Genomic DNA, 12155 nt, shown 5'->3' on the forward strand with positions numbered 1-12155 from the left:
TGTTTGGCAAAACTCACAGAATTACATACTAAAAAGGGCAAATTGCACTGTATATAATCACATCTCAATAAACTCAGCTTTGGATCAAAAAGAAAAACACTCCATAAAAACAAAAAACCCAGTACCAGCCAATTACAACTGGTTTAACATTTGGTACTACTGTATTACCTTCATTTAAACAAGTCATAAAGAACGAACTTATAAAATATATAAACTATATTTGAATTATTTTCAATACAAGTTTACTTAAAGATATGCCATAGTGTTCTTATAAACTTTACATACTCATAATAACTTTAAAAGTTGGCTTGTTAAATTTGAAAAGTGAATTTAAAGACAACCAAGGATGCCATTAAATAACGATCTAGAATTTATTTGGGGGGAAGAAGTAGAACTAGGAAGTTAAGTTAAATTTTTCCCTCTATTCTAAAATTAAAAAATAAAATATTCCTCTGTATACTCCTTTAATTATTTTTCACCAGCACATATTAATGTCATTAAATATAAACTTTAAAACGTACATAATTTTCAAATAAAAAACAAATAAAAGTTCTATCTCCTAGTAAATTATTTAATTTGACTTTTCAAAAGGACCCCTGGACTCCGTCCTCAGCTGTTGTCCCTGGCTTGTGACTTCCTAACACATCAGTTCTCATTGGACAGTTACAATGAAATGGTGCTTTTACAGGTACTGAAGTGTTACACATTAAAATGTGTACATTATACCGAAGCGTTACACATTAAAATGTGTACATTATACCGAAGTGTTACACATTAAAATGTGTACATTATACCGAAGTGTTACACATTAAAATGTATACATTATACTGAAGTGTTACATATTAAAATGTATACACTAAATGTATTAAATGTATACATTAAAATGTATACATTATGTGCTTTTTTAGATATATTCTCCTAAATATTGAGATAAATTCACAGTGTATGAAACAACTACATAAGACAGTAAATTTTTTTAAATATCAAATTCCTTTGTATCAGTATAGTAATTTTTTTTTACTTTTTTCACTTGTATTTTTCTTAGAGACAGAGGCTTACTCTGTCACCCAGACTGGAGTATAGCTGCCTGATTGTAGTTCACTATAATAGTTCCTGGCATAAGCAATCCTCCCACTTCAGCCTCCTGAGTAGCTAGGACTATAGCCACAAGCCACCACAGTGTAATAATTTAATTTAACCAAATAATCATGGTGACACACAAAAATGTTTGATGTTGACAAAAAGGCAGGGACCTTCTTCCTATGGAAAAAGTCACACAGTTTTTCTCACTCACCAGTGAAATCAAAACATCGCATACTAATTTTTTTCAGATAAGCTTCAGCAGTCATGTCATAGGTTTTAACTCTAGCTTCCATTCCAAGCTGCAAGATATTCAGTTCATGTACAGGCCTTCCTTTTTCAGCTTTTTTCATCAGAGTAACCACAACCTAAAAGAGATAACAGTATTTCCACAAAGTGTGTCACTAATACACAGTGACGATAAGTCAAAAATGTAACAACCATTAAGGATACGAGAAATCCACACATGTAGGAGATTTAAAACTGCCTACTATTATCTACCTCAGAAGGCAAATGTACTTTTTCAGACTTTCGAAGTATCACTACAATATGCTGATAGTTTTCAAAAGTAAAGTACCAAAATTAAAGAAAAAATGTAAATATATATATATATAGAGAGAGAGAGAGGGAGAGAGAGGCAATTCAGAGTAATTCTTCAAAGCCCTAGTCTGATGGAGGGCTTCCATCTGGAAATCTGAGAGACAAACAGCCAATTTTTATACCACCCCTAAAGCAAGCTTTCTTAACCTTAGCACTGTAACATGTTGAGCTGGTAAGTCACTGCAGTGGGGGGCTATCCTGCGCATTGCGGGGCATTTAGCAGCACCCTGGCCTCTACCTACTAGTTGCTACTAGAACAACTCTCCCACCCCCTAATACCAACCAAAAATCTTTTGGGACAATGCCAAATATCCACCTAGGAGCTGCAAATTGCTCCCCCTTCACCCCAACCATTGTCTTAAAGGAAGGGAGCTATCATAATATGTATTACAAATAATATTGAAAAGGATTTAAAGAGTTTTCTACGTACATATATTAATAAGTACATTTGCAAACAGAATGATTCATCTATCAATATTTCAATTACCAAAACTTAAAAACTTTACTAACTCTAATATTAACTAAAAACTCCAAATGTTTAACATAAAAGTTAATTTCAAAGCATGCATTTCCGATCAAAAAAGGAGAATCCATTCATTTAAACAAGTTTATTATTTTTAACTTGGAAAAGAGGACCGCCTCCACATAACTGTTTATGATCAAGGGATTCTGAAGGATGTTCTTGCAAGTCCCTGGATCTACTATGCTTCCTCACATACTTACATGCCTGCTTCTCTCTTTCCCCTGACACAGTGCCTCTCCTAAACCCCTTTCTCAGATGATTTATTTTCTTTAAAAACTTGATTTCCTCTTCCAGGAAATCTTTCCCCAACTTCTCGGTCTGCTTAGATGCCCCTCCCTAAAATCAACATCAGAAGCTCCAACAGTACACTGAGCATTCTTTTAATGAGAGTACATATAAGAATTTTAATTGTTTTCCTGCTTGAATTCAGAGTCTAGGCCTTGACTTTTGTATACTCAGCACTTAGCACACACAATAAATATTTGTTAAATGTGTGAATAAAGAGGAAAACTGAATTAATCATTCCTCGAGAATGTGCAGGTGAAAAACATATAGTCATAATATGCATTTTATTCTATTACGGTGTTCTAGAATTTGCAAAGGATTTCTTGGTCACTATTACCCTTTCCTGACTTTATGTGAAATCCAAAGAAAGGTACGTTCCAACTGTCCTAAAATCATTAAAAAGCATATTACAGGACATGCTACTATTTACTCTATGAAATATTATATCTCCCCAATATAATTTACCCTAAACAACAACTTTTCAAATTTTAGAATATCACTGCTAGATATAAATAGCCTATGTAAGATAGTTTTCATCTGTATTGTCTACAGGTTTACTTTAGTACAGGTAAATCCAAATACCCATTATTTATTCACCTAACTTTACAAAAATAGATGAAAATTACACACCTCTTTAATTTCAAAATTCAGCAGCATATTAATGATGTCTAAAGATCTAATTTCTTCCACTCCAGTTGTTAAAGTATCATTTGAAGCATGTACATCTTGTGATACAGAGATTTCAAGAGACTCTTTAATTTCACCTAAAAATGTTTAAAAGAAATTCATTCAATTTTATTCACACATTTCTTCTTCAAATACTTATTGTGGGCTTATAGGCATACTCTAGGCACTTAAAATCCACCAATCAGCAAAAGCTCTTCATGGTTTAGAGGAAGAGACAGACACATTTAAAAGACTGATAAAATAAGCAAGCCATTCCCCGTCAGACTGAGTGAGCAAATGTTAGCAGAGTCTATACATAATGCACTGAAAGCACAGAACAAGGAATGACAGTGTTACCGGGAGGTCAAGGAAGGCTTAATGGAGGAGATAGCATTCAAAGAAAGCAGAAAAACCTCCTCACCCAGAGGAGAAATTCCAAGAAAAAAGATAAGAAAGTGTGGGAAACCAAAGAACAACAACACACAACAAGTTTGGCAAACAGAATGGAATTTGATATGGCTAAATAATGAGAAAATCACAAGAAATAATGCTAGAAAAGAGAAAAAAGGGGGTAGGAGGTAAGGACTCGATGCCATACCAAGAGACAAAAGTACAACTGTATAAATATGCTCTTTCTGAAGTTCACACACTCTGAAATGCAGTAAAATTGCTTTCTATACTGTAATACACAAAAATAATAACTATCACTTACTAAGTGCTTATCTGGTTGCTAAACACTGTTCTAAGGGCTAAACATGAATTGTTCTATTTAATTTTTATGGTATCCCTTTGAGGTAGAACTTTATTGTCTTTTATTTTTAATTTTACTGATGACAAAACTGAGGTTCAGACAGATTCAATACTTCGCCCAGTGTCACACAAGTGGTGAAATCCAAATTCGGAAGTCTGATTTTATAGCCTTCACTCTCTACTACCCCTCAGTATCGTTAATTATTACTATTGTTGCAGTTAGCATTACATGGACCAGTAACACAACACATGGGAACTCTGCACTTCATACCACAAATCAATATGGAAAACCACTGCTGTTAATGACCACCTTTTAGAAAGGAAAGCATAGGGCAAGGTTTCTTAACTATATTATCTTTTTCTAGCACTATTCCAAACATAATGGAAACCAGGGGAAAAGATTACAGCAAATATTTTACTTTTAAAAAATGATCCTTATTAATAGGAAAAGATTTCTTAACTAGGTAATAAAAAGCACTGAACATTAAAAGCAACAGTAAATTGAAATGTATTAAAATTAACAAATCCTATTCATCAAAAGACCCATCTGGAGTAAAAAAGCAAACCACAGACAGGGAAAAGATATTTCTACACAGACACCAACACACATGCACATGACACAGATAACCAGCAGAAGGCACACATTCAGAATAAATTTCAAAATGCCTATATGTCAGTAAAAAAGTCAAGAGACTTAAATAGTTATGACACAAAAGAGGATATCTAAATGACCAGTAAGTATAGGAAAAGCTGTTCAACTTCATTAGTAAGTTAAATAAATAAAAACCGTAGCAAGATACCACTACATATCCACCACATGAATGGCTAATTTTTTTTAAATTGACAATTCCAAGTACTGATAAGAATGTGAAACAAACAGAACTCTCATATACTGCTGGGAGGAAAGGGAGTTAGTACAACCACTTGGAAAACTGCTTGGCATAATCTGGCATAAGTTACTGATGCTAAATGTAAATCTAACATATGACCTAATAAATCTACTCTTACATACATATCCAAAAAGTAAGAGTATATAAGTACATCAAAAGACATGTACACTAACATTCAGCAACTTTATCCATGATAGCTAACTGGCAACAAATGACCACCAAAGACAGAATGGGTAGAACAGACTGTGAGACATTCATGTCATTGAGTATCACACAGGAACAGAAAGAATGAACTGTTGCTCCATGCAACAGCACGGAGGAAATAAAAACAAAATGTTGGAAGAAAGCAGCCAAACACCAACCAGTGAACTCTGGATGATTCTATTTATGTGAAATTCAAGGAAAGGCAAAACTAGTCTACCTATTGCAACTTAAATTGGTAATTACCTCTGGGTAGATATGCAGCCCGGGTGTTTGGTACTGACAGGGAAGGGGCGGGGGGGGGCCTCTGGGGTGCTGGATACGTACTATATTTTGATCATGGTGATCTCTCATGTGAGTGTGATTGAACAGCACACTGAAGATTTGTGTACTTTATGTATTAACATACAGTAAAAAGGTTTGAAATAAAAAAAACACAGTGGGATAGTGTCTTTCTCTTTACAAATGTTAAAAATGTTAAAATCTAATAATATACTACATTAGAAAGATACAGAAAACAACCTGGTGGGAGTGCAAATTTAGTACAAGTTCTATGGAAGGCCAATCTGCGTGAACTGTCAAAATTTTAAATGAAATTAATCACATTAAGTTTATTTATTGATTTAATGAATATAGATTAAATTTTGAATAGATTAATAAAGATTGCATATCCTTTGACCAGTAATATCCCACTGATATGCACGCACTTGTGAAAGTGTATGTACGAGGATATTTGACGCAACATGGTAATACTGAGAGATGGGAAACAACCTGAAATGTTGATCACTAGGGACCTGATAAATTCTGACAGCTCAGCAGAAATTTACACCAGGCAACCATTACAAAGAACGAAGCAGATCTGTACACAGTGTACCTACAGATAGGGAACGGACACCAAAATACACTGTTAATTTTTTAAAAAACAGCAAAGTGCATAAACACACACAAATGCACACATATATAGGATACATCTGACAAAATTAAAAATATATACACTTGTGTGTACATATACATAATATATAAATATACATATATAGCAGCTTAAAAAATAAGTCTGGTAATTACTTCTGTCTTCAGGTCAAAAATGGCCCTCTGATACTTTGCATTTTTATTGTAGTACAATTTTTCAGTATCTTTGGGAAATGATAATTTATCAACCATTTCAATTCTTACAGGTATTTTGCTACTAAGACTTATTTTAAAATCAAATAGCGTAGACTACCATAGCCTCGTCTCAACTCAAAATTTTTTTTTAATACATGCAAATTCAATGATTATTCCAGGAATCCACAACTGATTTGAATCGTTCTTTACAGCCTCCTCGATCATGTGAAACTATAACTGTGCTGTCTGCCTGACTATAAAATGTCAGTTATCTCCAACTATTTGCTTGTTTTCTTGTCATTTGCAAATGACAATTTCTAAATATTTGTTTACTCTGTTTTTATTGTCTGCCTGCCGAATAAATGGTAAAATAAATAGACGCGTGTATTATGCCACCTATTGTCAGCCTCTTACCTGCCTCTTGTACCACTGGTTTCACTTTATCCATGTCTTCAGTAGCCTCACCAAGATTTTCTGATAGTATCCTAAATAAAAGATTGATATCTTCTTGATTTAGACTAACCTGTGAAATATTGTATTGAAGAAAAGATAAATATGTTACATTTTAAAATGAAAGAATTTTAATATAGAAAATTAATTCATCGTAACAAAACACAAAGGACAAGAGAATAACTAACACTGACTGAAAAGTTAATACCAAATACTCACTTAAGTGTTTGCCTACTTATTTCATGTTAAAAATTTTATTTTCAAAGATAAAATGTTGATGGAAAAATAATGTAATTTATGATTCACTATTAGCTCCAATGTCTTATTATCTTCACTGAAAATTAATTATAATAAAAAAATCTGATCTATTTTAAAAAGTGGCAAATTCAGACAATGCATAAGTTCTACTTTTATAAAAATAACAATTTCAATGAAACAAAAAGTTGTCTTCAATATAAGAAATAGACATTTTTTTCAATATTATAGTTATCTCAGGAGTACTTAGATACCCTTAAACATAAAAATTTGTCTACAAAATACACAGTATGTGATGTAATATGCTAAAAAGCAATTCGCATGCCAATCTCTACCAGTGTGTCTGTATAGCAAATTTAAAGGTTAAGTAACACTTAGCTAAAGATTATATTCTCCTGAAAATAATCAGGACTTTGTTGGACAACGTCTCACTGAAGTTTTTCTTATACCATCCAGGAAAAAAACTCTACATTTCATTTGAATTTATACTGAGAAAGTCTTCAGAGTTTAAAGTTTTAATAACAAAGTTTTCTTCACTCATATACTTACATTCAATGAATCAAGATGACCTTTAATTTCTACAACGGGCACCTTGTGGTACCAAGATGCAGCTAGATTCCGATTTATAAAAAGCTCCAAGTTAATTGGATGCAACAGTTGAATATCAGGATGGGAGCTACCTGGCTGGATCACTGTCCTGAAGAAAAATTAAAATGATACATATATAGAAAATAAATGTTTTAAAAAACAAAGTCTAGCACTTATTTACTGGTCTAAATGCTGATTTGAAACAGTGCTGCTGAGTGTCTTTCAGACTGCATCTATAATTAACTTAATAATCCATTAGGAGAGACGTGCTCTACAGTGAACCATTCTTTAACTAGCAGATAGGTAACAAAATTAGAACAAATTTTAAAAAAGAAATTCAAGCTGTTGAAGAAATGGGAGAAGTCATCAAATACACGATGTAAAGAGACTGAAGACAACAATAGCAAGGTGAATAGTTAGCATTTTCTAATGGGTTTCATAAAGCCCTCGTCCAAGACTGTTTTCTGTACTTGCCTCATAACCATTATTTTTTATTCTGGATAATGAAATCTCCTTGGATGGGATAGAAAATGATTTTTAAATGACTGTGTACTTCATGTGTCCCCTAGCGTGAACACTGAGGATGTAACATCACTTACACATTATGTTCCTGCCATAATGTCTAACATCAACCAAGGCATGAAAAATCACTCAAATTCAAATGAGAAGTATTCTGTGCAATGAGATTTTATTCCTTAAATTCAACACAGTAAATACCTATGAACATAAAAGACTTAAGAAGGACTAAAGAACTATTCCAGAAAACATTTCTATCTTTATAGAAATTCCTCTCAGTGTTACAGAATGCAATTAAATGGCATGGGTGATCCTGGATTAGGGGTGGGAGAGGTTACTACAATGAACCTTGTTGGAATAAGAGTAAAATCCAAACAGTGACTGCATCTTAGATAATAGTATTATATCAAAATGAAATTTCCAAATTTTGATAATTACATTATGGCTAATTTAAGAATGGTCTTGTTTTCAGGAGACATAAAGTATATAAGGGGCAAAAGGTCACAATGTGTATTCTCAAATAGTTTAGCAAAATGTGCTTTAAATAATATGTATATACATAAATTAAAGCAAATGTAAACAATTGGTGAATCTACAAGCATATACATAAGATGCACTTATGATGCTATTTTTGAAATTTTTCTGTAGGTTTAAAAATCTTCAAAATAAAGAGTTCCTTAAAAGTTAAACTCTTCTGGCTGGGCACAGTGGCTCACGCCTGCAATCCTAGCACTCTGGGAGGCTGAGGCAGGTGGATTGCCTGAGTTCAGGAGTTTGAGACCAGCCTGGGCAAGAGTGAGACCCCATCTCTAAAAAATAGCCAGGCGTTGTGGAGGGTACCTGTATTCCAAGCTACAGGTGAGGGTGAGGCAAGAGAATCACTTGAACCCAAGAGTCTGAGGTTGCTGTAAGCTATGACGCTATGGCACTCTACTGAGGGTAACGATGAAACTCTATCTCAAAAATAAAATAAAAAATAAACTCTTCAGGCTGGGTGCAGAGGTTCACACCTGTAATCCTAGTACTGTGGGAGGCCAAGATAGTAGATCACCTGAGTTCATGACTCCAAATCAGCCTGAGCAAGAACAAGACCCTGTCTCTACTAAAAATAGAAAAACTAGGCAGATGTTGCAGCGGGTGCCTGTAGTCCCAGCTACTGGAGACGCTGAGGCAAAAGGATCACTTAAGCCCAAAAGGTTGAGGTTACTGCGAGCCACGACCACACAGCACTCTACCCAGGGTGAAAGAGACTCTGTCTCAAAAAAAAAAAAACCAAAATAAACTGTTCTACGCAATAAAAAGTATGTTAGGTACGAAGTTCAATAGTCGTAACATTCCATGGAAAATATTAATACTTAAATCCATAATTATTAAAAAAGCATACCTAGAAAGCATAAGCTTTGTGAGCTGAACATCCATTTTATCAATTACTGGAGGATTTAAGTCGTCTTCACCAGACACCAAACTGAACTGATTTTGCACCCTGATTAACCCAAGATCTACCACTACTGCACTGGTGGAAATGGAAGACTGTGGGATGATTATAACTGGTGCCTTCAAATCAATGTTGATGGAGACACGGTAACTCCTCTGGGCAAGATCTTTCACACTTGTGGCAGCCTTTTCTGCAGCCTGAGCAGTGGCAGCACTCAAAGACTCTTTGGCTGTCTGGAAATTGTTCAGAAAGTTCTACGGACACAAAGTTAAAAGGAGAAATTCAAACAGAGCACAGGCACATCAATAATAATACCACCATCTTTTTATATGCTATTTTTTTCCAGTACATAACTTTCAGTTGAGCCCTATTTTTCTAGGGATAGGAAGAAATTACTAATAAACCATCTATAGTTAACAGCTGCGTGACCATGGCAGCATCATATGGCTAAGGAAAAGAGAAAAAAAAATTTTCAATGATTTATGTATTCAAGAATTTAGTTTCGTTATGTCATAGCAAAAATAAATTGTTCTAGACAAAAATTATTAAATGATTTAGATTTCAACTATGAAAATTTTGACTTCTATATTCATATATGAACATACCATCTATAATCAAAACAATGCCCACCCTAAAATCCAAAATTTATAGTATCTGCCAACATAATTATCAGAGCTATGTAAGTAGTTCTCAGTTCCAAAATCCATAAATAATGACTTTACCAGAAGTGACATAAGGAATTTGTGAAGGTAGACAATCTGAATACAGCCAACATGCAGTGACAGCACACCATCCACTTTGGACATGTCAGTATACGAATTCCCCTCAGTAGCATCTGGATACAAATCCAAGTTAAAACGAAAAACTTCATTTCCCATTATTGACACAGCCTGAAAAAGAGAGAATGTACCCTATTCAGGAAGCTAATGACAAAATAAACTCCCATTTAGGAAAGAGATTATGTATATAAAAACAAGCATTATTCTATTGAACCACATTTCATTAATGGTTTTTAATATAAGAGATACATATTTTATAACAGTGTCTTATATTCAATTATCAAAAAATATTAACTATTTACTGTCACCTACTTTTTTATGAGCTGTCTTAGGATCAACATCTGTGACAACAAAATTTTCCAGTCTGGCAAAAAGTGACTGTTTTCTTGACTGAAGAGAAAGGGAGGAATCAAGGCCTAAAAAAAAGTTGCAGTATTATAATTTCTATAGTATAGACTACAATTGATAAAAGCTTTCTTTCTACTGCATGATTTTATTCAGAGTGATTTTTTTTAATTTAGTAATATGTAAACTCTCGATTGATAAATAAATGGTAATATTAGGATTTTCAGATTTACAGACACTGAAACCTAGTAAGTTCATTAAAATTATCTGAAATTTTCATGTTCAAAAAAACACATCTAGTGCAAACAGATTATCTTAGGATTTAAGTGAGTTCTTTATGCCTTTTAGCTAGTCATTAAGAGGGAGCTATTAAGTTTCACAAATCAAATTCAATCCAGTAGAGGCCCTGCCAATTTGGAAAGGTCAAAGGAAAGAAAAGACCTAATTTTCTGGTTTTAAGTCCTTAAAGAATTTCATTAAACATATTAACATATTCTTTACCTTCATCAGATCACAATAAGCTGGTGAAAATAAGGCCAAAGGAAAAGTTAGCTGAGTTTTAGCAGTTTTTGCCTAAAAAAAATATAAGGGCTTGTAGATTTTGTTCCTCATTATAAGGTTGTTTTGCATAAAGTATAAATATAAAAAGGTAAATATATGATATAATTATATTTATATGAGGGCTATCCAGAAAGTATCCATCCATGTATGTCTCTATTTTTCATAGGGCATAGCTGCATACTTTCTGGACAGCCCTCATATATGCATAATTAATTACATATAAAAACAATACAAATATAATACATAAATACAATAAGAGTATATCTAAGAAATTTTTAAAAATAAAAATCCTAAAGTAAGAGGCTACATCTAAAAAGTGTTTTAAAAAGTAAGATAATACAAAAGTAAAAAACTTAAATAGATTTAAAAAATAAAGTATTGTAAAGATAAAGCACTTCCATAGACCTTCGCCTGAATTCTTGCCTAATCCACCAGTGGCATTCCTACACTGACATCAGTATCCCTTTCCACCTCCCAGACAACTCAGGAAGGTCTCAAACACCAGGATAGTGTATGGCCTTGACCTGGATGGTCAGATTCTGACCAACATCTACAGCCCAAAGAGAAGGAAGCAGGCCATTCAAACAGGTCCTTTCCGCTTTCACAGCTCAGAGCCCCCCTCCCCCACATTTGTATTATATATTCTTTGGCATTGAGAGAGAGAGAGAGTAAGCAAGAGCGCGTGCTTATCTTTTCACCAATTTTAATACCATGAGAACTTTTACCTTGAATCTTGATTTCAGCAATATTGCTCTTTTCATCACAAACAATGACACTGAAAGCATTCAACTTGGCAAAGAGGCTGAAGCCAATAACGTCACTATCTTTAGAGGATACGATCACTAAAAATAAAGCAAAAGTATTCCATCACAGTGAGATTCTAGTAATGCATGTTCTATTCCGGTTTCTTCCCTACATTAACTGAACTACTGGTTCTGTTAAAAAAAAAAATTATCAAATTCTCAAACTCTTAAATATTTCAAATACTGTTTTGTTTTTGGCTTTATATATGTAAAGTCTGCATTTTTTTTAATTGAATGATAACTATGTACATTAATGCACTTCTAGGGTACAGTGGGGTTTTCACACACAATCCGAAACACTTCCATCAAACTGGTTAAAGTTTG

At 33.6% G+C, this 12155-nt stretch overlaps 1 protein-coding gene across 1 annotated transcript in view; it reads right to left on the reverse strand.

Moving 5' to 3' along the window:
• The window catches only part of VPS13C (vacuolar protein sorting 13 homolog C), a 190569-nt gene that overhangs the window by 95666 nt on the left and 82748 nt on the right, over positions 1-12155 (reverse strand). The window contains exons 30-37 of the mRNA XM_023510002.1: positions 11754-11870; positions 10435-10538; positions 10066-10233; positions 9293-9597; positions 7354-7501; positions 6514-6622; positions 3119-3252; positions 1295-1448 (exon numbers count right to left, since the gene is read on the reverse strand). Coding sequence (XP_023365770.1) covers positions 1295-1448; positions 3119-3252; positions 6514-6622; positions 7354-7501; positions 9293-9597; positions 10066-10233; positions 10435-10538; positions 11754-11870 — 1239 coding nt within the window. The remainder of the gene's footprint in view (positions 1-1294; positions 1449-3118; positions 3253-6513; positions 6623-7353; positions 7502-9292; positions 9598-10065; positions 10234-10434; positions 10539-11753; positions 11871-12155) is intronic.

Source organism: Otolemur garnettii, unplaced genomic scaffold (assembly GCF_000181295.1).
Source record: "Otolemur garnettii isolate 467f Iridium unplaced genomic scaffold, OtoGar3 scaffold00011, whole genome shotgun sequence".
Classification (NCBI taxonomy): Eukaryota; Metazoa; Chordata; class Mammalia; order Primates; family Galagidae; genus Otolemur; species Otolemur garnettii.